The sequence below is a fragment of the Bubalus kerabau genome, chromosome 20 (assembly GCF_029407905.1).
Source record: "Bubalus kerabau isolate K-KA32 ecotype Philippines breed swamp buffalo chromosome 20, PCC_UOA_SB_1v2, whole genome shotgun sequence".
Lineage (NCBI taxonomy): Eukaryota > Metazoa > Chordata > Mammalia > Artiodactyla > Bovidae > Bubalus > Bubalus kerabau.
Window position 1 is genome coordinate 6,269,700 of NC_073643.1, and position 27,206 is coordinate 6,296,905.

The following is a 27,206-nucleotide window of genomic DNA, read 5'->3' on the forward strand; positions in this document are numbered from 1 at the left end:
CAAAGTCCAGGTGTCCTCAACTCTCTTGAAGCCAACATTCTAGAGGGAGAAATAACCAATAAATGCATTGCATTAGTCAGCACAACTGCTGTTAAAAAAAAAAAAAAAAAAGCCATTGATCATGTGGGTTTAAACAACAGAAATAAATTTCCTCACAGTTATGGAGGCTAGAAGTCCATGATCAAGATCTGGCTGATTAAGTCTCGGGTGAGGACGGTTTTCCTGGCTTTTCCAAGGCTGTTTTCTCACTGTGTCCTCACACGGCCTTTCCCCCATGTGCGTGTATGGAGAGAGAGAGAATTCTCCAGAGCATCTCTTCTTTTAAGGACACTAACCCTGGGAGATTAGGGCCCCACCCTCATGAGCTCATTTAATGTTGCTTTCTTCCTTAGAGGTCCCATCTCCACATACAGCCACTCTGGGAGTTAGGACTTCAACATTTGAATTTTAAAGGGACACACACATTCAGCCAATAGTATATATATAAAGACATTTTTTAAAGGCTACTTCAAATAGTGATAATGCCAATGGGGGAAAACAAAAATAAAGTCAAGGAAAGGAATAGAGAAGAATTGGGGCAGAGATGGTGGTTGCTACGTTAGCTATAGACCTCTCAGAAGAAGGGAAAGTTGAGTGAAACCAATAATGAAAAAGAGGTTGTTATAGGGAGATTTGGGGAAATAAGCATTCCAGGTAGAGAGAATTATAAGCTCAGTGGCCCAAGATGAAAATGACAGGCTCATGTGACAGAAGGTCATTGTGGTTGGTTGGATCCTAGTTGGCTCAAGGAAGAGAGATGGACAGTAGCCTTACTGAGCTAGCAATAGTCAATACCAGGAATTCAGATTTTGTTCTCATTGCAGTGGAAAGCCATTGGCTGAATTTAGGCTGGTTAATGTACAAAGGAGATTCAAGTTAAGTGGTTAACGAGAGAAACTCAAATGAATGCCTTACCCATCTTTGGTACACATAGTAAATCCTTCAATACAGTTTTTTTTTTTTAAGTGGAAGAATAGATGTTTTCTTGCATAGTAATTGTCTTTTTAAAAGTCAGATTTGTTAAAAGTAATTCATATATACACTCTTAATAGGGTACAGTTTTATGAGGTCTGAAAAGCACACTATGGAACAACGAAGAAACAGTTACATCATTTCCCAAAATTCTCTCGTGTGTCTCTGTGGTCAGACTCCCCCTTAACTCTAGCCTTCGGCATCTGTTATTTGGTTTTGGTCTGTATAGTTTCTCATTTTCTATACCATTATACAAATAGATATAAAATATAAAGTCTTTTGAGTCTGAGAGCTCTCATTTAGCATAATTCATTTAAGATTCACCATGTTAAATATACCAGGGTTTCTTTCATTTTAATTGTTAAGTAGCCTCCCCATATATGGATGGGCTATATGTTGTTTATCTGTTCAGTTGAAGGATATTTGGCTTGTTTCCAGTTTTTGGCAAGTATCAAAGCTGCTGTAAATAATTGCATCAAGGTTTTTGTGTGAACTCAAGTTTTCATTTATCTTTAGTTGCTATGTATCAGTGGGATTTTTCAGTTATATGCTATGTGTATTTTAGTTTTATGTGAAACTGCCAAGCTGTTTTCTAAAAGGGCAGGACCATGCTGTATTTCCACCAACAATGAAAGAGAATTCCACCTTCTCTAAATCTGTGACAGCTCGGATGGGCTTTTTTTTAATTTCATCATTCTAATAGGTACATTACATAGTCAATATTCATTTTTCCTAAACTACACAAAAGCAGATTTAGAGATGAGGTAGATGTAGGTATGGATAGTAAAGAGAATGCAATGGGTAAAGGAGTAATTTTTTCAACTACATTTTTTTTTAACCAAAAGACCCTAACCTTATAATCCTTGTTGAAACCTAGATCAATTTAAGACTCTAGTTCTATAATCCTTGCTTGGAGACTTTTATAGAATCTAAGCTTAAAGAATTTACTCTTTGAACCCTGGAAACATTGAAATCTAGCCCCCCTACACTCAGTGGGGTTCTTGTGGAATGCTTCTTTAGAAAGGTGACTCATGAGATTCTCTATTCAAAACATCAGAGAATTCCGAGGATGATGAGGCTTTTGTCTCCGAAATTCCGAACTCAGGCATGAACTATTTTTAAAAAGAAAAGAAACTAAACTAAAAGTAGTAATTCAATTGACTTTGCGATGCCAAGGGAACATTTCATGCAAAGATGGGCTCGATTAAGGACAGAAATGGTATGGACCTAAGAGAAGCAGAAGATATTAAGGAGAGGTGGCAAGAATACACAAAAGAACTGTACAAAATAGATCTTCACAACCCAGATAATCACGATGGTGTGATCACTCACCTAAAGCCAGACATCCTGGAATATGAAGTCAAGTGGGCCTTAGGAAGCATCACTATGAACAAAGCTACCAGAGATGATGGAATTCCAGTTGAACTATTTCAAATCCTAAAAGATGATGCTGTGAAAGTGCTGCACTCATTATGCCAGCAAATTTGGAAAATTCAGCAGTGGCCACACAACTGGAAAAGGTCAGTTTTCATTCCAATCCCTAAGAAAGGCAATGCCAAAGAATGCTCAAACTACCGCACAATTGCACTCATATCACACGCTAGTAAAGTAATGCTCAAAATTCTCCAAGCCAGGCTTCAGCAATACGTGAACCATGAACTTCCAGATGTTCAAGGTGGTTTTAGAAAAGGCAGAGGAACCAGAGATCAAATTGCTAACATTCGCTGGATCATCGAAAGAGCAAGAGCGTTCTAGAAAACCATCTATTTCTGCTTTATTGACTATGCCAGAGCCTTTGACTGTGTAGATCACAACAAACTGTGGAAAATTCTGAAAGAGATGTGAATACCAGACCACCTGACCTGCCTCACAAGAAATCTGTATGCAGGTCAGGAAGCAACAGTTAGAACTGGACATGAAACAACAGACTGGTTCCAAATAGGAAAAGGAGTACGTCAAGGCTGCATATTCTCACCCTGCTGATTTAACTTCTATGCAGAGTACATCATGAGAAACGCTGGACTGGAGGAAGCACAAGCTGGAATCAAGACTGCTTGGAGAAATATCAATAACCTCAGATATGCAGATGACACCACCCTTATGCCAGAAAGTGAAGAGAAACTAAAAAACCTCTTGATGAAAGTGAAAGAGGAGAGTGAAAAAATTGGCTTAAAGCTCAACATTCAGAAAACTAAGATCATGGCATCCAGTCCCATCACTTCATAGCAAATAGATGGGGAAACAGTGGAAACAGTGGCTGACTTATTTTTCTGGGCTCCAAAATCACTGCAGATGGTGACTGAAGCTGTGAAATTAAAAGACGTTTACTCCTTGGCAGGAAAGTTATGACCAACCTAGATAGCATATTCAAAAGCAGAGACATTACTTTTTTCCAGTGGTCATGTATGGATGTGAGAGTTGGACTGTAAAGAAAGCTGAGCACTGAAGAGTTGATGCTTTTGAACTGTGGTGTTGGAGAAGAATCTTGAGAGTCCCTGGGACTGCAAGGAGATCCAACCAGTCCATTCTAAAGGAGATCAGTCCTGTATGTTCATTGGAAGGACTGATGTTGAAGCTGAAATTCCAATACTTTGGCCACCTGATGCAAAGAGCTGACTCATATGAAAAGACCCTGATGCTGGGAAAGATTGAGGGAAGGAGGAGAAGGGGATGACAGAGGATGAGATGGTTGGATGGCATCACTGACTCATTGGACATGAGTTTGGGTAAACTCCAGGAGTTGGTGATGGACAGGGAGGCCTGGCATGCTGCAGTCCATGGGATCGAAAAGAGTCAGACATGACTGAGCGACTGAACTGAACTGAACTGAAGGGTATGGCAAAATGAAAACAACGATTCCATGATCCCTAATAGGCATTTTTCCAATCTATCCTCATAACAGGGAAATAGTCCATCACAGGCATCCTGGTTTTGTGTGCATGTTCAGTGGTTAGTCACTCTAGACTTTCCCTTACCAGTGAGATATGAAGAAGGAAACATGATTTAAAATTCTGAGGAATCTGAGCATTGGGTAACTTAAGGGCTCCAGGGTATAGTCTGAGTGGAGATGGAGTGTCAGTGTTTTCAATACCCTTTGAAAGTAGTGAAAATGTTAGTCGCTCAGTGGTGTCCAACTTTTTGTGAACTCATGGACTGCAGCCCACCAGGCTCCTTTCTCCATGAAAGTCTCCAGGCAAGAATCCTGGAGTGGGTAACCATTCCCTTCTCCAGGGGATCTTCCTGACCCAAGGACCGAACTCAGGTCTCCTACATTGCAGGCAGACTACAGTCTAAGCCACCACGGAAATCCTAGATCTCTGTTAAATCTATCCTTTAATAGATATCCAGAAGAATCATCCCTCCTCTGATTTGTGGAGCTCTGCTCTTGCCCAGGGGCTTCCCAGGTGGCACAATGGTAAAGAACCTGCCTGCCAATGCAGGAGACATGGGTTTGATCCCTGGGTAGGGAAGATCCCCTGGAGGAGGAAATGGCAACCCACTCCAGTATTCTTGCCCGGAAAATTACATGAACAGAGGAGGCTGTCCATGGACTGGGCTACAGTCCATAGCATTGTAAAGAGGAGGACAGGACTGAGCAACTGAGCATGCACCCACACATCATCTTGCTCAGTGTTTTTCTATATTTGTTCACGGAGGACCCTGGAGGACCAGAAAACTCAGTACTTTTTAGAGTCTACAGGAGAATATCATACAGGTCCAGAACCTCTATCAGCGCCTTGATTAAATTCAGAAAAGATTCCTATCTTCACCTTGACCCAAATTGTCCACAAATTGTCCTTTTCTTTTGATGGAGAAAGTACTTAGGTTAGTTTTTGCCTAAGGGCCCGGACTCATGCCTAGCATAAATTATCCAGAACTGTCTAGAAGCTGATCCTCTTTCTTGAATGAAGAAATAAATGCAATTATGTCTGTGTAACACCAGTCACTTTCATAAAGCTTGGTGCTACCAATTCACCTTCCTTTCAAGGAGCTTTATACTAGTGTTGCCTTAAAAACAAACAAATGAAAACAAGACCCACAGCTCTTCTCCCCTGTTGATTAAACATACTATGACACTCACCTGGCCTAAGAGATTTCTGCGTGGCCAGTTTTATTAGCGGACTCAAAAGTTGTCATTTTGTTTAGAACAGTTTATTTCTTAGTGGAATCAAAGACCATCAGTCTCTTGTCCGCTCCTGTTAACAGTGAATGGGTGATACGAGGGTGGAAGTCAATCTCCTTCAGACACGCGTGGTAGCATTTGGTCAGCAGCCAGGCGTGCGTTAGCGTCACAAATCTATGAATCTTCTTTTTTTTTTTTTCTGTTCGCAGATTTTATTCTTCACCGTACAGTATTGCAACCAACCGCATGATTCCACAGACATCCATCACGCCATTCATTGCTGCTTCCCCTGTCTCCACATACCAGGTATGTCCGATTTACCTGCACGTCCCAAGAGACCTTTCTTGCCAAGAATAGCCTATCTCAAGTCAAAAAGGACACAGCAGAATTGTTAAGTTGGCTTCCCTTTAGTCACATCTAAATGTCATAATATTCAAACTGTCCACTGAGCCTACCCTTTCAAGAGCTTGTTTGCATCTGTTTCGCTGAATTATAAAAATCCACTGAGCCTCCATTCTGCCTGCTGAGTTTTCATGATTTTGCGACTTTTCAGCCAACCTTAGTTCAGCGTTCTTACCACTGAGCGGTTACTGCGTGTGTTTCCTGTTATTTTGGTTGTCACCGTTCCCTAGTGTATCTTTTCTGAGAACACATTTCTGGCAACTCCTTGCACTCCCTTTGGGATACTGGATCATTGTCATTTGTCACAGTTGTTCTGTGTATCCATGGAAAGCTACATGGATGGACGCTAAATCACTGGCTCCAAGAAAAAGGGAAAATTATCAAAGGGGTAAACGTAATTCCTACTTCCTCCTCTGACTTCATTCTCACTTCCAAAAAGGCCAGAAGAGGCCTCAGGGGTTCCACATGTTGAAACACAAGAAAATCTGAGACTCATTGTGTCCTAAACCAGACGTTGTCGCCAGTTAATGTTAATTGTGCAGGTGGAGAGAAATAGCCATCCTTCCCCTCAAACAGGGCTCCTTATCTTATTCCTTTGAGTTATCACAAATATTTCTCCCTCCTTCTCTTTACCTCATGTAGTTCTTTAGACAGTTCTTCTAATTCTAATTAGAAACGAAATTGCCTATGAATGCTATCTAGCTAGTGGAGTGGCATTGTTTACAGCTTTGGAGATAGAGACTGAGAGTGTGTGCACGTGTGTTTCCTTATATCATGCTTATGGTGGGGGTGGGCGTGGGGGTTTGGGGTGGGGATTGTGATGTTGCTGATTGCTACGACTTCAGTGAAGTTTCACGTTCTTCATCCACTACCTATCTATGTCACGTCAGGAGATCCCCACTGTCAGAGCATCACGCTTGAGACGATGCCCATTTTTCCTTCACAGATCCCCCTCACTCCGAAGCAGATCATTTTCATTCTGTGTCTGCACTTAGGTTTTCTTGATACATGTCAGTGGGTGAGTGGAATAGACTTTTGTGTGAATTGCATTAGAGGGTCTCTGGATGGCTGATTTCTTAAATGCCTTTCCTTGGGACCCATGAGGCTAAATGCAGATGCTGTTCAGTTTTTGTTCTTCCTACAGGCCTGCCTGGTTGTAATGTGTGATTTTTGGTTTTTTTACCCATTTTTTTTCAAATCTTGGCTTCTGTTTCAGCCAAGACCACCCACTGAGCTCCATTGTAGGGCACTTTGGTGTCATGAATAAAATCTCCACAGAGCTGTCATTTCACTTGGGAGGGCCCATAAGTGGAATTTAACTCCAGCTCTCTTTTCTCAAAAAGGAATTAGAGCAATTTCCTACGTTGTTGAGTCTTGCTTTTCACCACTTTTTTTTTTTTTTTTTTAATCTAAAGTTCATTGGCAGTCTCATTGATGTGAGTCTATTGAAACCAAAATCTTCAGGGCTATCTATGTCACAATCAGCTCTTAGAAGCTGACTTTCTCATTTGGCTGATGGGGAACATTCAGAACATTTTCCTGGTTCATACACTCATTTTTAGTAACCATACCAGTTACTACAAGAGAGAAAAATCGCAGACTTACTTAACTTGGATTTAACCCAAAGCATTCCCCCAAATTTCTGGTTGATCTCTAATTCATTCCTCAACTTTCACCACTTGGATTTATTTCCAAGATGGGATCACTTGAGAATTTGAGGTTAGAACCAATGACAGAAAAAAGGAAGTCTTAGCAATTATGCTAAGTAATGCTTCCTTCTTTATTCACCTGGGTCTTCCAGCGTGTTGACCTCCGAACAGTAGATCCCTGAAGCCTCCTAAGACTTTCGTCTCCAATACCAGCCTCCAAATGTGCCCATGGTGTAGCCTGGCCCATGTGGGCATTACCACCAGCTCCAGGGAAGTAGGAATTTGCTTTCATTTTACCATGTTTCAGGGACCAAATGAATCGGGTCCAAGAGTTTCCTTTCTATCCTTAGTTTATTGAGCACTGATTTGCTGTAAGTCAGATGGACTCCACTTTCTTATGACCTAGTGTGACTCCACTGAACGCAAGAACCGAGTTCTCTCTGTGATTGCTTTGTGCTAATAAATGCTGTTTGATGCATAGGTCCAGAGCACTTCATGGATGCCTCATCCGCCATACGTTATGCAACCAACAGTAAGTGTTCTCAGTCACCTGAGGCTCGATGTTTCTATTATCTGAGTGCAAGCTTTTGTAACCTGTAGAAGCTCTGGGGTAAAGCTTTTGTTCTGTTCCATGCCTTTTTCTGGCAGCCTTATTTTCCAGATACAAAGCTGTTCCTGAAATTCTACAAAAGCGTGTACAACAGACAGAGATAGTGACAGTGATGGAGAGAAAGAGAGTTGAGAGAAGAAGAGGGAGGGAGGGAGAGAATCCACTTGATTGGAGGAAATAGCAATCAACCTCTCACGCTGATGTCTGCCATTTGTCATGAAGAGGGAAGGTCTACAGGTAGTACTGTGTGCTCTGGACAGTTCAATCCATTATAGGAGGAAAGCCTTTCTGTTGTCCTTCTCTTTCTGTTATGCTTTCTTTTCTTCGGATGCTTTGCGAATCATGGCTCAGTGTTGACTCAAAGCATCATATTTGAAATAGGAAGGTATTCATCGACTAATAGGTATGGCTAGATAATAGATAGTAAGGTTGGTAGATGACTTTTATGTTAACCAAAAGGGTCATTCTCTTCTTTAGTGGAAAGTTTCTTCCCCAAATAGTCAAACTATGTTCTACTAACTAGCTTTTCCCATTTTGTGGTACAATATGACATTCATCCCCAAGGAAAAATATTATATATTCCATTAGAATACAGGCTGAAGGCTAGTGATTCTATGTATCTTTGTCAAGTTCTTGCATGTTTTCTAGCTCTTGGAAAGAAGAGGACAGGAAGATTTCTAGAACGATACACTCATGAGAGTTTGGAGAAGGGGAAAGGTCCCCAGTGGGAAGTTGTGTGACAGGGTCTCTGGCGTCCTCTCCTGGGTCTGTTCAAATCTGTAACTTCGTTTCCTCTTCTGTCACTATACTTAACATGGCTTTGGGGAGGATCAAAGCCGAGAGACTATATGAAAACAATGTTTAAAGTATGGCATGTTACACCTTATTATGGTCATTAATCCTTATTAGCGAATGTATCAGTCGTACAAAGAAGAAGCAATGCTACATTTTAACTCTTTTCAAAACTAAATATAAATAAATCATGCATATCAAAAACAGGGAGTTACATACACAGGCATCCATTTCCTGGACTCAAAGGATGGCAGCACCTGGCTTTCATAATTGAGCTTTGTCCAGTTTTTTTTTTTTTTCTTTTAAGGAGCATTCCACGTTGCTCCTAGTGTTTTGATAGTTTGCTTTGTATTTGGAAAATAAAGTATATGTAGCTTCTGACACGGAGAAGGCAATGGCACCCCACTCCAGTACTCTTGCCTGGAAAATCCTATGGATGGAGGAACCTGGTCGGCTGCAGTCCATGGGGTCGCTAAGAGTCGGACATGACTGAGAGACCTCACTTTCACTTTTCCTTTCATGCATGGGAGAAGGAAATGGCAACCCACTCCAGTGTTCTTGCCTGGAGAGTCCCAGGGACGGGGGAGCCTGGTGGGCTGCCGTCTATGGTGTCGCACAGAGTCGGACACGACTGAAGCAACGCAGCAGCAGCTTCTGACAACAGAACTTTAGACCCTATTTTGCAAGTGTCCCTGTTTACTCTTATTTGCCTGCCTTGGGGGCTTTGTGAGTTCATCTGGTCTGTGTTGTGGAAATCAGACCGAACAGGCAAGGAATCTAGGCTGTTCTTTTCTGTCCAAGTCATCAGGTAGAATCCAGTAGAAGCTGCCAGACCAACATATAGCACAGACTGAGCCAACACAGGAAGAGGGAAGAAGCCTTGCCAAGTTCTAAAGAGACTTTCTAGAAGGAAGCAACTACCTTCTAAGGAAATAATGTGTGCATGTTTAGGGAGTGCAGGGGCTAGCTTGGTCTTCATGCTGAGGTCAAGCATCATCTCATTGAGACCTCAAGGAATGCACATCTGGCAAAATCTGAATTTTTTTTCAGATACCAAAGGTGTATGATTCTACAATACTTGCAAAGCTGTGAGGAGAATGGAAGATATGTGTGTTTTATTTCAACTGTCATTCAGGACCCTAGCAAAGTGTTTCATGAGCACCTCCTCCTCCCTTCCCCAGCTTCCAGCCTCACCCATTTTGGGGATGTATTATTTCTAATATCCTTCTCCCTAGCAATAGGTATGTGTGTGTGTGTGTGTGTGTGTGCCTTTGTCCCTATGAGATCTTCTTGCCATGGCTGCTGCTCCCTAATACCCCTTCCCCTGATTACACTCTGCATGCTGTTTGAGCTTAGGTCACCCAGTCTAAGACCGCAGTCCCCAACCTTTTGGCACCAAGGACTGGTTTTGTGGAAGATAATCTTTCCACGAACCAGTGGGGCAGGGGATGGTTTCAGGATGATTCAAGGGCATTGCATTTATTGTGAAATTTATTTCTATTATTATTACATCAATTCCATCTCAGATCATCAGGAATTATGATCCTGGAGGTTTGGGACCCCTGGTTTAAGATGTAGCACTTGTGCCTGGGACAGATTTCCTGGGAACAGGAGTGGCCGGGCCACCCACCACTTTGTTGTTTTTAACTTGGAAACACTGGCTAAACAGCATTTCAGAAACACATTACTTGTACCATCGGTTGTTTCCTTATGACAGTTTTGTTGGTTGTTTTATTGTATGAAGAACCTTGATGCAACTGCTCTTGGTTTTATTATCAGAGTGGGGTTGTCTAAAGTAATTGCTCTGTAATATTAAAACATAAAAATACGTAGGTGATGATCTAGGGCAAAGAAATAAAATCACCTGGATGTGAAGAGAAGGAATGAGTGACTTGGTGATTAATAGTATAGATTCTTGGTTAGGCTCTTTTATGAGGAAATCCTTTCTGATCTAGGACTTTGGGCAGTTAAACTTCCTGAGCCACAGTTTTCTCGTCTGTAATATGGACACAATCACGACCAAATTATTATGCTTTCAGTTGATTAAATTAAGTAATGCTTTAAAGCTCTTAAAATAGCACCCAAGAAATATCAAACACTCAATAAATTACTGTTATCATGACTGAGTTATATGAGTGCTGCTGCTGCTGCTAAGTCGCTTTAGTCGTGTCCGACTCTGTGCGACCCCACAGATGACAGCCCACCAGGCTTCCCGTCCCTGGGATTCTCCAGGCAAGAACACTGGAGTGGGTTGCCATTTCCTTCTCCAATTCATGAAAGAGAAGTCGCTCAGTCATGTCCAACTCTTAGCGACCCCATGGACTGCAGCATACCAGGCTCCTCCGTCCATTGGATTTTCTAGGCAAAAGTACTGGAGTGGGGTGCCATTGCCTTCTCCGAGTTATATGAGTAGATGACTGCAAATTCTGCTTTAGATTAGGCCAATTATGTAAACTGAGTGTTGGTACAGGAAGAACTGGAGAAAAAGCAATCATCAGCCATGTCTACCACATTTATCCTGCTCACTTTGCACACTTCACTAATGAGTTTGGTGGAGGTAGCCTCTGTGGCTATAAATAAGATGAATCTCTTAGATTGGTGCTTCTCTGATTTACTTGCTGAATCTTTCAACACCTATAATAAAAATAAATACAAGTAATGAAAATAAGAATTAAAGGCCTACTGGGTTACCTCTTGTGTGGCAGTCACTGGGACCTACTTTACAAATAAATTCAAGGTGTGAGTAGCTACACATCTCCCGTAGGTTGCCCGTAATAATGATTGGTTTACAACTTCTCTCCTTTCTCATGTCTTCTCCTCCACGATTTTGAGAAACTCTCACAGATAAGGTCTCTGTACATAGGGTAGAGACATGCTTCCCCCATTGTGAGGAAGCTCACAGACCCCTACACAGTAGCCAGAGTCCTGCAGGTTCTTTGTAGGCTTGACTCGCCGGCCCCAAGGTCTCAGCCAGGCTTGTATCTGAAGCCAGTGCTTCGGTCAAGTCTTAACACAGAGCACGGTGCCTCCGGTCTTTTCCTACCTGGGAAGGGTAATGATCTATAAGGGAGACGTGAATTGATGGAAAGAAGGGATGAGAGACCAACAGAAATCCTGAGTGTAAAGCTACAGCTGGCTTAGGCTTTCTTCTTCAGAGACTGACATTTCTGAGTTGTGTGCAGTGTACCCTTTTCGTGACTTTAGAAGAAAGACTGAGAAACTTTTCACTTTTAAGGAAAAGGGACTAAAAGTTTCCTCGCCTGGATCCTCTCTCGTACTGGTGTTTCTGCAAGGAAACCGTTCTCTGTCTGTTGTTGGACTCTGGGACTTGATCAGGTCAAATCCTGCTGATGACAGTGAGAGCATTTTTATTTGCACTTTATTTTTTGTTCACTGAAAGAGAACGCTGCGAGACGAAATCAGGAACGCACTCTTTGCTGACATTGCCGATGCCATCAGGCACGTGCTGCTGATTGCCACTGCAAGGTTTCTTTCCTAAACTCTGAAATTTCACCATGACGCTGGCAGGATTTTAATAGGTGATGGATTGAACTAGATATCTGCTTTGCTTGGCAGCTTGTCACACTGGAATCTTCTATGAATGCACAGTTGAAATCCCCATGTTGGGATACATCGGGTATTTTGTTAAATCTGTGCTGACAGGGAGAAAAGATGATAGCTCCCAAGAAGAAGCAGAGTTCAGTTCTCTTAAATTCTATTTAGGCTTGTGTGAATCATAAATCTTCTATTCTTCGTGTGTTTAGCATTATTTATTCTCAAGGATAAAGGTCAGTTTTCATTTTTACCTAATTACAAACAGGATATCTAACTACTGGGTTTCCCTGATCACTCAGACAGTAAAGAATCCACCTTGCAGTGCAGGAGACCCAGGTTCAATCCCTGGATTGGGAAGATCTCCTGGAGAAGCAAAGGATACCTACTCCAGTATTCTTGCCTGGAGAATCCCATGGACAGAGGAAGCTGGAGGGCTACAGTCCATGGGGTCGCAAAGAGTCATACATGACTGAATGACTATACTAATACTATACTATCTAACTACAGGATCTAAGAGATGCAAGATGCTTTTATGGAACCACTGCATGATTTGTTGCTATACGTGGCTAAATTATAACACTTCTGATGAATAAACCTTACATTTACAGCTAACATGTCAATATAAACTTTCCCTCTAGAACAACAACAAAAAATTCAAGAAAGCTCCAAGAATATTTCATTGGTAACTGGTGATTAGGTACGGCTTAATTTTAAGGGCTGTGTCCTCCAAACTTGCAGACACATTTCCCCTAAAAGCGCATGATCAAGTTTGGAAAGGACGTTGAAATCATTAGAATTCTGTTCAGAATGGAGTGTTTTCAGATAGTATCTTTTTATTCCAGCTGCTGAGCTGAGCAAAAATTCTAACCTTCTGAGTTTCATTGTCAAAGTACCAGACAAAGACAAAATGTGTTTGCTATGTAGGGACTTTACCTGGTAGATCTACTGGCCAAATCTTTTTAAAGTAACTAGCAAACACAAGTCAGTAACTTTAGCCCATGTACACTATTTCTACCAGAAGAAAATTCAAGAATGTTTGAAAATAAATTTAGAAGGAACATCTTCATATGGGTGTCAGCTCCCTGTAAATAGATTTCTGGGGTAAAGTAGAAACAGACACTTGCACACAAAGTCTCTTTGATACTCTAACTACTGTAGCAAGCAGGGCTGGTCTTGCCATTGTTGAATATAACTTCACAATTCTATGGCAACTTAAAAAAAATAATCTAAAATGAACTTAGGGGCAATAAACATTCAAACAATGAAATTCAAAGCTCATGGTTCAAAAGTGCCTGCATAGCACTAAGGAGAACAGTATGGAGGTTCCTTAAAAGACTAAAAGTAGAGTCTCCATGTAGTAGCATTAGTCACTCAGTCATGTCGGACTCTGTGCGACACCACGGACTTGGCCTGCCGGGCTCCTCTGTCTATGGGATTCTCAAGGCAAGAATGCTGGAGTGAGTTGCCATTCCCTTCTCCAGGAGATCTTCCCAACTCAGGGATAGAACCCGGGTCTCCTGCATTGAAGGCAGATTCTTTACCTTCTGAGCTACAGGGAAGATCCAAGTAAAAGCCACTCAGTCATGTCTGACTCGTTGCAACCCCATGGACTATACAGACCATGAAATTCTCCAGGCCAGAACACCGGAGTGGGTTCCATTCTCCAGGGGATCTTCCCAACCTGGGGATCGAACCCAGGTCTCCTGCATTGCAGGTGGATTCTTTACCAGTTGAGCTATCAGGGAAGCCCCAAAGTCTCCATATGACCCAGCAATCTCACTCCTGGGCATATATCTGGAGAAAACCATAAGTTGAAAGGATACATGCACCCCAATATTCATTGCAGCACTATTTACAATGCCAGGACATGGAAGCAACCTAAATGCCCACCAACAGAGGAATGGATAAAGATGTGGTACGTATATGTAATGGAATATTACTCAGCCATTGTATATATGTATATGTAATACAAATATACAATGGAATATTTTCAATATTGAAAAAAGAAATAATGCCATTTGCAGCAACATGGGTAGATCTAGAGACTCGCACTGAGTGAAGTAAGTTAGAAAGGGAAAAGTAAATACCGTATAATATCTCTTATATGTGGAATCTAGAAAAATGGTACAGATGAACTTTTTGGCAAAGCACAAATAGAGTCACAGGTGTAGAGAACAAGCTTATAGTTACCACAGTGTGGGGGGAGGGGGATGAATTAGAAGACTGGGATTGACATATATACACTATTGATACTATGTATAAAATAGATAACTAATGAGAACCTACTGTATAATCCCTGATAGTTCAGTTGATAAAAAATCCACCTGCAATGCAGGGGACCCCAGTTTGATTCCTGGGTCAGGAAGATCTGCCGGAGAAGGGATAGGCTACACACTCCAGTGTTCTTGGGCTTCCCTTGTGGCTCAGCTGGTAAAGAATCTGCCTGCAATGCGGGAGACATGGTTTCGATCCCTGGGTTGGGAAGATCCAAGCCCACTGGCTACCCACTCCAGTATTCTGGCCTGGAGAAGTCCATGGACTGTATAATCCATGGGGTCGCAAAGAGTCGGACACAACCGAGAAACTTTCACTTTCAGCACTGGGAACTCTACTCAGTGCTCTGTGGTGACTTGACTGGGGAGGAAATACAATAAAGAAGGGATATATTATATGTATGGGCTTACCAAGTGGCAGTAGAGAACCTGCCTCCTAATGCGGGAGACATAAGAGATATGGGCTCAATCCCTGGGTCTGGAAATTCCCCTGGTGGAGGGCATGGCAGCCTACTCCAGTGTTCTGGCCTGGAGAATCTCATGGGCAAAGGAGCTATGGTCCATAAGTTCACAGAGTTGGACACAACTGAAGCAACTTAGCACACATATGCACACATGTATACATACAGCTGATTCACTTTGCTGTACAGCAGAAACTAACAACATTGTAAAGCAACTATACTCCAATAAAAAAATTTTTTTTAATAAAAATAAAACACAAATGTATCTACAGCATAAAACTTTCCTTGTAGGACTCTCACTCATCACCTCTATCCTCCAGAAAAAACCCTTGTGAATTAGTTTGTATGTCAACATGCATTCGGTTGTTATGTATACAGAAGTGCGTGTGTGCTAATGTGCGAGCTTTAAACATATGCAAGGTCACTATTCAAATACCATATTGCAGTTGGCTTTATTTTTCCCAACAAGAGAACATGCTAGAGGGCATTACATATGAGTCACATAAAGATCTATGTCAACTCTTTTAACACTTTATAGCATGTCATTACATAAATGCACCAGTTTCCTATTCATAGCCCTTTAATTTGTAGCTGGTCCTTGTTGTACACTTAAGACTGTAATATTGAGCCCTTGTGAAAAAATATCTGCGATATATTTTCTGGAACAAAAGTTATGTGTGTTTTGAAATTTGATATAGTTATTGTCAAATTGTACTTTAAGTGAGAGTGTTTATTTCCCTGGGCCTCAATGAATACTGGGTGATCCCAACTTTCAAATATGTTGTTAATGTGATAAGCAGAGAGTGGTATCTTACCAATGTTATTTATTTCTCTCAGTCTTAGAGAAGTTGAGTTACTTTTATATGTATATTGACTAATTTTTTTTTTCTTCTGAGCTCCAAGTTTGTTTTGCTCATTTCTATTTTTGAGTAATGATCTTATTTTTTTTTTAAAAGGAACTTGTTACGATCTTTAAGTTAACATTGCCAGAGATGTTCTGGATATTTTCCCAGTTTATTTGGAATTTAATTTTATGGTGTTTATCATGCATGACTTTAGTATTTAATATTATATATTTCATATTTATTTTCCCTTTAGGGCAGCGATCAGCAAACTTTTTCTATAAAGAGCCAAACGACAAGCTTTTCTGTGTTTTGAGCCCTGTGGTCGCTGTCACGCCCACTCTGTCCTGTGGCTGCAGTATGAAGGCAGCCACACAAAATGCATGGATGGATTGCCAGGGCTGAGTTCCAATAAAGCTTTATTTACAGAAAGAGGGGAGGGCCGCATTTGACTCACAGGCTATATTTTGCCAGTCTCTGCTTTAAAATACCTGGACTCTGTGCACAATACCTTATTAACTGTATGATTTAAAGCACCATTTTTTTGTTGTTATTATGTTTATAGTAACTTTTATTTATTTTTTTTTTTTTAGTTTATTTTGTGACATGAAATGAGACCGTGATCCAACTCTTTTTTTTTTTTTTTTTTTGCCCAAACAGGTAACCAATTATCATAACAATTTCTACCATATGAGTCATCTATATTTTCTCTACTGATATAAAACTTTATGCCAATTGTTATAATAGGATTTTTATATCTTTGGATCTATTTCTAGACGCTATTCGGTCCTACCTGTTTCTTGACTATATTATTTTAATTACTGTCACTTTATAATAGCACCACTTGCTCAATTGTTACATTTTGTTGTTTCTCAAAAATTTTTCAGATCATTTTACATTTTCAGATTACATTAAGAGAAGTTTAATGAGTTTTTCTTTTTTTTAATTCTAAAATTTTGGTGGGGATCACCATAAATTTATATATTAAGCAATAGGAAAGTTAAGAACATCATACATTTACATTAACTTTTTATCTAAGAAAAAAATACCATATACTCAAGAATTATTTCTTTTTCACTTATATTGCTGTATAATTGGCAAATAAGGTTTTAAAATAATTAAACATCCTGGTGATTTGAAATATACATTATATATACATGGAACTTTCCTGGTGGCCCAGTGGTTAAGACTCCTTACTTCTAATGCAGGACTCATAGCTTTGATCCCTGGTCGGTAAACTAATATCCCACATGCCATGCAGTACAGCCCCTCATAATGAATTTATTATGAAATAATTCCCACCATCTAGTTAATTAATTATTAATTAACTTTAAGTTTTTAATTAACTTTCATCACCTCATATATTTATCCTATTTTTCTGATGAGAACATTTAAGTTCAACTTTCTTAGCAAATTTGTTATTCAACATAGTGTTGTTATCAGCCATAGTTTACATGATTTATATTAGCATCCCAGATCTTATTTATCTTATAGTTGAAAATTTGTACCCTTAACCAAACACCTGTTTTCCCCACCCCACCCACAGCACTTAGCAACCAGTGTCTATTCTGTTTCTATGTGTTTTTGAGGCTTTTGTCTTTCTCTCTCTTCCACATGTAAGTGATACTATGTAGTATTTGTCTTTCTTTGGTCTATTTCACTTAGCATAATGCTCCCAAGGTTGTTCAGATCAGTTCAGTTCCGTCACTCGATCGTGTCCAACTCTTTGCGACCCCATGGACTGCAGGACACCAGGCCTCCCTGTCCATCACCAACTCCCGGAGTTCACTCAAACTCATATCCATTGAGTCAGTGAGGCCATCCAACCATCTCATCCTCTGTCATCCCCTTCTCCTCCGGCCCCCAATCTTTCCCAGCATCAGGGTCTTTTCAAATGAGTCAGCTCTTCACATCAGGTGGCCAAAGTATTGGAGTTTCAGCTTCAACATCAGTCCTTCCAATGAACACCCAGGACTAATCTCCTTTAAGATGGACTGGTTGGATCTCCTTGCAGTCCAAGGGACTCTCAAGAGTCTTCTCCAACACCACAGTTCAAAAGCATCAGTTCTTCGGCACTAAGCTTTCTTTACAGTCCAACTCTCGCATCCAAACATGACTACTGGAAAAACCATAGCCTTGACAAGACGGACCATTGTTGGCAAAGTAATGGCTCTGCTTTTTAATATGCTGTCTAGGTTGGTCATAACTTTTCTTCCAAGGAGCAAGCGTCTTTTAATTTCATGGCTGCAATCACCATCTGCAGTGATTTGGGAGCACAAAAAAATAAAGTCTGACACTGTTTCCATTGTTTTCCCTTCTATTTCCCATGAAGTGATGGGACCAGATGCCATGATCTTAATTTTTCGAATGTTGAGCTTTAAGCCAACTTTTTCACTCTCCTCTTTCACTTTCATCAAGAGGCTCTTTAGTTCTTCACTTTCTTCCATAAGGGTGGTGTCATCTGCATATCTGAGGTTATTGATATTTCTCCCAGCAATCTTGATTCCAGCTTGGGCTTCCTCCAGCCCAGCGTTTCTCATGATGTACTCTGTATATAAGTTAAATAAGCAGGGTGACAATATACAGCATTGACATACTCCTTTTCCTATTTGGAACCAGTCTGTTGTTCCATGTCCAGTTCTAACTGTTGCTTCCTGACCTGCTGCAGATTTCTCAAGAGGCAGGTCAGGTGGTCTGGTATTCCCATCTATTTCAGAATTTTACACGGTTTGTTGTGATCCACACAGTCAAAGGCTTTGGCATAGTCAATAAAGCAGAAGTAGATATTTTTCTGGAACTCTCTGGCTTTTTCAATGATCCAGCGGATGTTGCCAATTTGATCTCTGGCTCCTCTGCCTTTTCTCAAACCAGTTTGATCACCTGGAAGTTCACAGTTCACGTACTGTTGAAGCCTGCCTTGAAGAGAATTTTGAGTATTACTTTGCTAGCATGTGAGATGAGTGCAATTGTGCAGTAGTTTGCGCATTCTTTGGCATTGCCTTTCTTTGTGATTGGAATGAAAACTGACCTCTTCCAGTCCTGTGGCCACTGCTGAGTTTTCCAAATTTGCTGGCATATTGAGTGCAGCACTTTCACAGCATCATCTTTCAGGATTTGAAATAGCTCAGCTGGAATTCCATCACCTCCACTAGCTTTGTTCTCAGTGATCCTTCCTAAGGCACACTTGACTTCGCATTCAGGATGTCTGGCTCTAGGTCAGTGATTACACCGTTGTGATTATCTGGATCATGAAGATCTTTTTTGTACAGTTCTTCTGTGTATTCTTGCCACCTCTTCTTAATATCTTCTGCTTCTGTTAGGTCCATACCATTTCTGTCCTTTATTGAGCCCATCTTTGCATGAAATGTTCCCTTGGCATCTCTAATTTTCTTGAAGAGATCTCTAGTCTTTCCAGTTCTATTGTTTTCCTCTATTTCTTTGCATTGTTCACTAAGAAAGGCTTTCTTATCTCTCCATGCTATTCTTTGAACTCTGCATTCAAATGGGTATATCTTTCCTTTTTTCCTTTGCCTTTCACTTCTCTTCTTTTCACAGGAATTTGTAAGGCCTCCTCAGACAACCATTTTGCCTCTTTCCATTTCTTTTTCTTGGGAATAGTCTTGATCACTGCTTCCTGTACAATGTCACAAACCTCCATCCATATTTCTTCAGGCATTCTGTCTATGAGATCTAATCCCTTGAATCTATTTGTCACTTACACTGTATAATTTTAAGGGCTTTGATTTAGGTTATACATGAAAGGCCTCAGAGAAGGCAATGGCACCCCACTCCAGTACTCTTGCCTGGAAAATCCCATGGATGGAGGAGCCTGGCAGGCTGCAGTCCATGGGGTCGCTAAGAGTTGGACACGACTGAGCAACTTCACTTTCACTTTTCACTTTTATGCATTGGAGAAGGAAATGGCAACCCACTCCAGTATTCTTGCCTGGAGAATCCCAGGGACGGCGGAGCCTGGTGGGCTGCTGTCTATGGGGTCGCACAGAGTCGGACACGACTGAAGCAACTTAGCAGCAGCAGCAGCATACATGAAAGGTCTAGTGGTTTTCCATACTTTCTTCAATTTAAGTCTGAATTTAGCAATAAGGAGTTCATGATCTGAGCTACTGTCAGCTCCCAGTCTTGTTTTTGCTGACTGTATAGAGCTTCTCCATCTTTGACTGCAAATAATATATTTAATCTGATTTTGGTATTGACCATCTGGTGATGTCCATGTGTAGAGTCTTCTCTCGTGTTGTTGGAAGAGGGTGTTTGCTATGACCAGTGCATTCTCTTGGCAAAACTCAAATAGCCTTTGCCCTGCTTCATTCTGTACTCCAAGGCCAAATTTGCCTGTTACTCCAGGTATTTCTTGATTACCTACTTTTGCATTCCAGTCCCTTAGAATGAAAAGGACATCTTTTTTGGTTGACTGGAGCTACTTTGAGGAGATATCCCACGTCTAAGGGCAAAGGAGAAGCCCTAGTAGGAGGGGCAAAATCACATTTAGAATTAAACCCCATACCCACCAAGATGCTCAGAGGACTCAAACAAACCTTGTGGACATGAGGCCCCAGAGACCCCACAGAGACTGAGACGGAACTGTGTTTGAGTGTCTCCTGAGGAGGTACGTGTCAGCAGTGGCCTGCCACAGGGGCAGGGGCTCTGGGTGCAGCAGAGCTGGGTATGGCATAAGCCCTCTTGGAGGAGGTCGCCATTAACCCCACCATAGAGCCACCAGAACTTACACAGGACTGGGGAAACAGACTCTTGGAGGGCACAAACAGAACCTTGTGTGCACCAGGACCCAGGAGAAAGGAGCAGTGACCCCACAAGAGACTGACCCAACCTTGCCTGTGAGTGTCCAGGTGTCCAAGGTTATCCATGTTGTCACAAATGGCAGGATTCCTTCTTTTTGTGACTGAATAATATTCCAGTATGCACATACATATATGTATGTGTGTATATATGCATATACATATATAATAAGTATATAAAATGTCACCCTTTCTTCCATTCATCCATTAATGGAGACTTACATTGTTCCATATCTTTGCTATTGTGAATAATTCTACAGTGGACATGAGAGTGAAAATATCCATTTCTCCTTGAAATAGTCACTTGATTAAGTGTTTTTCTGTGCCCTGTTATACCAGGCATCGACTGTTCATTTTAGGAAACTGAGAACATTGATTTCAATGAAAAAAACAACAGAAAATATACAAATATTTTTAAGCATTAAACATGCATAGAATATTCTAGGTACTGTTTGAAATGAGGGAGAATAAGAAGGAAACAGTCTGTCCTCAAGGCATACAATCTCTTTGTGGAGTAATTATTACATGCTCAGAATGATTCAATTAAAACTCTACAGCAGAAAAGGTGTGAATTGTTTGGCATTTATGTAACATTGAAAATGGCAAAGTAACTATGAACAGCTAAGGGCATGGAAGAACAGAGATGAAAACAAGAACTTAGAGGATGGGTATGCTGTTGGGGTTAAATAAATAGAAAGGGGACATTTCCATGAAATTAACAAACAAAAAGCCTGAGGGGGGTCCTCAGATTATTTCAGGAGGCAGCAAGGCAAATACCCTGAATTAAGTGAGATGTCTGTGTTGGGGAATAAGAGAAAGGTTTGGTTCAAAAGGTACATTGTTGTCCATTGAAATGCAACTATTGTTCATCAATTATGGCATACTTTCCTATACACTTTTTCATTTTTTTAAAGAACTTTAATTTTTTTTTTTTTTGCTCTGCCATGCCATCGTTGCCGCGTGTGGGCTTTCTGTAGTGTGGTGAGTCAGCCTGGGCTGCTCTTAGTTTTGGTGCCGGGACTTCTCAGTGCAGAGGCTCCTCTTGGAGCTCGCGGGCTCAGCAGCTGTGGAGCAGAGGCTTAGTTGCTCCACAGCATCTGAGATCTTCCCGGACCAGGAATTGAACCCGTGCCTCTTGCATTGGAAGGTGAATTCTTAACAAATGGACCATAGGGAAGTCCCAAGGAATAGCATACTTTTTAGAACTGAAGGCGTGTAATTCTGAACAAAGATTGACAGGTACAAAGAGAAAAAGTTCCAACAATACATCACCTTCGATATGTCCAGTATGTACTCAGAATTTTTTTTTCAGAGATACATCACTAAACTGGAATTTGCCAATTCATTTATAAACATGTTGACAACATTCCAATCTTAATAGCCATTTAGCATATCAAATATAATTAAATGTTGTTAACATTGGATATAGTGTTTATCATATCTCTTAAAGCCTTATTTTCTGTGGATTATCTCTAGAGAAAGCAAGTATGCAGAAATAAAATCCATATCATACTTTCTAGGAAACAGTGAGTTACCAGGGCAACACAGGCATATATAGGTATGGTAAATAATTTATTTCATAAACATTGCCAGGGCAACAGAAACTACTTATGAAATCAGTGGAGGATTGAGGATTAGGGTACAGATAATCTATGAAACTATTTGTTCTTTGTAGCACATTGGAATAAACTATTCCAGTGTTATATCTGAAACCTTCACAGTTTTGTGAAGTATGTGAATATTCATTAAACAAATGATAATGAGTAAGTTTAAATACCAAGAGTATTTCTAAATATTAAAAGGTATATTATCCACTATTTCTTGCCTCGCAGAAATGTCATAGGGATATTTTAGTTTGCTTTAAAGATTAACCCTTGCTGGGTTAGCCTTGGAGAGCCCAGTTATTGCTACCTAGGTTCTATGTTTGCAGTTTAGGGTCATCATTAACTGTGTTGACTAGTGTAGGTTTTGTTAGAGAAATAATTAAGATGTAACGGATGGGGGGAGGGGACATAGTCATACATGATCTAATGAGGTATGCTTTGGGAAAAAAAGGCAATGTTTAGCTTCAGTAACAAATGTAAGAAGTTTTACAATTTATAGTCTTATTCTTCAAAATACTAATACAAATGCTTCAAAATACAAATACAAATGTAAAGTGCCTTCAAACTTTACTACAGCCTACGAGGAACATTTACTAAAGGTAAGACTTGAATTCACACTTTCTCCCTGTTTTAATATAGTTTGCTTCTCTCTTGTTCAAGCTCCCTCTTAGAAAATACTACAATATATTCAGCTATGGGTGGTCAGGAAAATGTGTGCAAAACATATAACTGGTAAAGAAGATGGAGTTATTCATTGTGCCAGGGAGTAAAGGAACAAGGGCAAGCTTCACAGAGGAGGTAACTCCTGAGCTTGGCTTTGCCTATTAGACTTGCCCACCGGTTTGATAGAGATGAGAAGGGGAAGGGTTCTCCACTAGAGTATTCCTATTTAGATGACTCTTTGAAACTACAGCCTTTGTATGGAGTGTATTCAGTGCTATTATGTGTATGTGTAGTAGACAAAATTAAATCCTTATTTGAAATATCTAGTCTAAGTTAATGAAGAGGGAAATGGCAACCCACTCCAGTGTTCTTGCCTGGAGAATCCCAGGGACGGGGGAGCCTGGTGGGCTGCCGTCTATGGGGCGCACAGAGTCGAACACAACTGAAGCAACTTAGCAGCAGCAGTCTAAGTTAAAGTCTTTTGAAAGTAGAGAGTTAAAGTAAACACCTCCTAAGTATTTTTTCTATGAATTCATAGGAATGATTGTATTTGGGGAATAGAATTGTCTTAGAGAGTAAGCTGACTGTTCCCTGAGTGGTGGGGTCAGGGAGGAGACAGGGAAGGAAGTGCAAAGAGAAGGACTCAGTGCCCATCAGTCTTTAGACAAGTTCAGATTATCCATCCATTGTTCTGTTTGCATTTAGTTAATATTGCTGTCTATTGAAAAAAAAGTTTTTCAGGCACAGTGTTGGATGTCAGGCAGGAAGAGTGTTCTAAGCAAACCCCAGCTCATAGGCAAGGCTTTGATTTATATACCATGTGTGACAGCTGGTGAGCATCAGAGAGGGCCAGGACTTTCCATAGGCTCCCAGGTGCCTCTGATGCTGCATCTGCCATGAACACGGCATGCGTGTGACTTTCAACAGTGGGGCCACAGAAGGTGTCACTTAATCATGAATTAGGGCTGTCATCCCATCATCCCACTCAAACGGGATCTTCCCCTGGAGATGTGCCCACATCTCCAGGCAAAGCTTACCACCAGACCCTTCACAAGGTCTCCACTCAGAATTGTGTGAAGTGTGCAGGGCGTGTTTACTATCGCTTGGGTGCCATGAAATAATCGCTGCACTTCCTGAACTAGGCTGTCTTAGGTTCAGTCTCTGAGCACCCCCAGGTGGAAGTGGGGCTCCCACCCTCCTTAGAGCCCAGGAGAGTTTTGTGTCTCAGCACTCAACTGCCACCAAATGGTTCTTGTCATGCTATTCAGATGATAAAGTCAGAGGGTTGGCATGCTAAGGAAAAATATATAGCAGGACTTATATGTCTACTTGAGGGGTTTTTATTTGCCTTTGTGTTATTTCTTATTTTTCTACTATGGAATCAATTTGGGAGGAATTTTTCAATGATGTCATCTTAGAATAGAAAATTTTTTAAATTTCCTTTTGGGAAAAATTTTCACAAAAAATTATTATTCATATGGGGAAAACAAGTTGATCAGGTTATATTCACAAACTAGACTGAGATAAATGATATATGATAGATGCATAGGAAAATAGGTAATGGATACCATATCCTGGGGCATTTGACTGGTTCTTTCTCAGCTAGACTATACTTTTACTATTTGAGAGCTTATCACATATACTTCACAATATCTCTCCCTTTTCATTTAGTTTCTTGTGCAGAGTAGGTACTGACCATTTGTTGATAGACCACACTGCAAGAGCAATTTCTGCATTGGCAGTTATTGATACACTGCAAGCTTTCAGCTTTTGTTAGACAAGGATGCTGACCAAGCTTCTGAGGAAAGCAAAAGGATACATCTTCTTTGAATCCAAGTCTAATACTTAAGGGACACTGATGCTGCTATCAAATTTGTCTTTGTAGATTTGATTATTAAATTGTGTCACTTACAGTCAACAGATTTGTTCGAAACTAAAATTGCACTTATTCCCATTGCTTTTCAATTATAGATTTGTTTATATTAGCTTAAGCAAACTGTGTTAATCACCAAATATCTTTGTTGTCTTATCTCTGCTCTCCTGCCTTTCTGGGAAATTTGGAAAAGGTTTGCAAGATTTTTTTGGTCCATTATGAAGCTCTAGAATAGTGTTTGCAATATAATGATGCGGTTGTTGGCCATGGTTGATCACTATAGGCAAAGGCTATATATAATGAAGCATGATTCTTGCCAGTCTCTTCTCCATCTTCTTTTCCTTCTTAAAAACCTAAAAAATCAGTAGATATATTTATTAGAAGCAGCAATCTTTGTTTTCACTATGATGTAGGAAAACACTCTTCTCAGATTGAATAGAAGAATGAATTTGGAAAAATTCATACAGTTTGATAATCTGAGCAAGTTTAGTTCTTCTGCTTCCTGTGTGACCTAATTTTCTACCAGTAAATCTCTTTCTTTTGATATTGAGATTCACTTGAATATAAAAGAGATATCCACCGCCTTCATACCCAAGGAGAATGAGCAATAAGAATTTCTACCTTAACCCACTCTTAGAAAAGATCTGAGGCGTCTTACGATTAAAGACATGCTCAAAAAGATGGCTAACTTAAAAAGGAACATATGCCATATAGCAGAGGACATAAAGTTATCAAAACTTTAGGTTGTCTATGGGTAGCTTATATATAACGGACTATTAAAATTTTGTCTTGAGTTGAGAAGTCAAAGCCAAATGGTTAAAATGAAAAAAAGAAAAAAAGGTTATATTGTTTCTTTCACTGATAAAAGAAAACATATTATAAGGCTAAGGAGAATTTTTTTTTCTTTTTCTGCTGTGATATGCTAGAAAATAATTATAATGGTGTAATGTTATTTCCTAAATAAATGTCTTAGCAATCTTACATGCAGAGATAATAAATGTGGTAATTTAGTTTATTAACTCTAAAAACAACCAAGCAAATGTTAACTTTAAATTTTGTGATGAAATATCTAGAGCAGCTAAATTAAGATTCTTCACATTTATAAGTTTCTCATAACCTAACTTGATATAACCATGCTACTTAGGAAATCTAATTGCTTAGAATTGGGCTTGTTTGTTCTTTCAAATTTCCTTCACTTCAGTCAGGATTTTATGAAATTGTATGCTATCTGACAACATCATCACATGAAGTCTTCTTTTTTTCTTCCTCATTTAAGGGGGTAATATGCAGGATTATCTGTAGTCTACGCCATAATTCTCGAGAGCATCTTTCAGAATAGCCTGAACATGCCCTCAATTGATATCCTATGGATCTGTTTCTTTGAGTGTTTGAGAAACAAGTTTCACCTAAATATTGGTGGTAGGTGTGAGAATGAACTGGCCAGCACCACTTAGTGGCTTGTGAAGTACTCATGAGTTTTAGCGGTATTAGGGCCTGTTTTGTTGCTGAGTCAGGGGTGAAATATATTGATAGGAAACAGAATCAACATAACTGAATTATTTGATATGGATTACAAGAATTTTAGAATAATATGCATCAGATCAGATCAGTCGCTCAATCATGTCCGACTCCTTGCAACCCCATGAATCGCAGCACGCCAGGCCTCCCTGTCCATCACCAACTCCCGGAGTTCACTCAGACTCACATCCATCGAGTCAGTGATGCCATCCAGCCATCTCATCCTCTGTTGTCCCCTTCTCCTCCTGCCCCCAATCCCTCCCATCATCAGAGTCTTTTCCAATGAGTCAATTCTTCGCATGAGGTGGCCAAAGTACTGGAGTTTCAGCTTTAGCATCAGTCCTTCCAAAGAAATCCCAGGGCCGATCTCCTTCAGAATGGATTGGTTGGATCTCCTTGCAGTCCAAGGGACTCTCAAGAGTCTTCTCCAATACCACAGTTCAAAAGCATCAATTCTTCGGCCCTCAGCCTTCTTCACAGTCCAACTCTCACATCCATACATGACCACAGGAAAAACCATAGTGGCATTGTATCTTGCAGTCATTCTTCAAGTTCAGCTGACTCTGAAAACTGCACTTGAGAAATGATAGCAAAATCAGATAGTCAACAGAGAAGACAAAGCATACCTTCCTGCTGGCTTTGATAGGAAGACACACAAATAGTTAAGTTGGCATCACGCTACTTACATAAGACATTTTTTGAATTAGTATGGTGCTTTCCTTGTGGCTCACATGGTCAAGAATCTGCCTGCAATGCAGGAGATTTGAGTTCGATCCCTGGGTTGGGAAGTTCTCCTGGAGAAGGAAATGGCAACTTACTCCAGTATTCTTCCCTGGAGAATCCCATGGAGAGAGGAGCCTGGCGGGCTACAAGTAACCGAGTCACAAAGAGTCAGACACTTCTGAGGGACAAACACTTACACTTTCTTTCTGTTCCTTTTTAAATCAACTAGCATAAGTATCGGAGAAGGCATTGGCAACCCACTCCAGTACTCTTGCCTGGAAAATCCCATGGAT

General features: G+C 40.5%; 1 protein-coding gene across 9 annotated transcripts in view; it reads left to right on the forward strand.

Annotated features, from left to right (window-relative positions):
- Window positions 1-27,206, forward strand: part of RBMS3 (RNA binding motif single stranded interacting protein 3) — an 814,140-nt gene that overhangs the window by 676,737 nt on the left and 110,197 nt on the right. For 6 of the 9 annotated variants that reach the window (XM_055557067.1, XM_055557068.1, XM_055557066.1 and 3 more), the window contains exons 9-10: window positions 5,344-5,440; window positions 7,667-7,717. In XM_055557067.1, the coding sequence (XP_055413042.1) occupies window positions 5,344-5,440; window positions 7,667-7,717 (148 nt within the window). The remainder of the gene's footprint in view (window positions 1-5,343; window positions 5,441-7,666; window positions 7,718-27,206) is intronic. The other 3 variants (XM_055557071.1, XM_055557072.1, XM_055557069.1) reach the window with 1 other exon arrangement.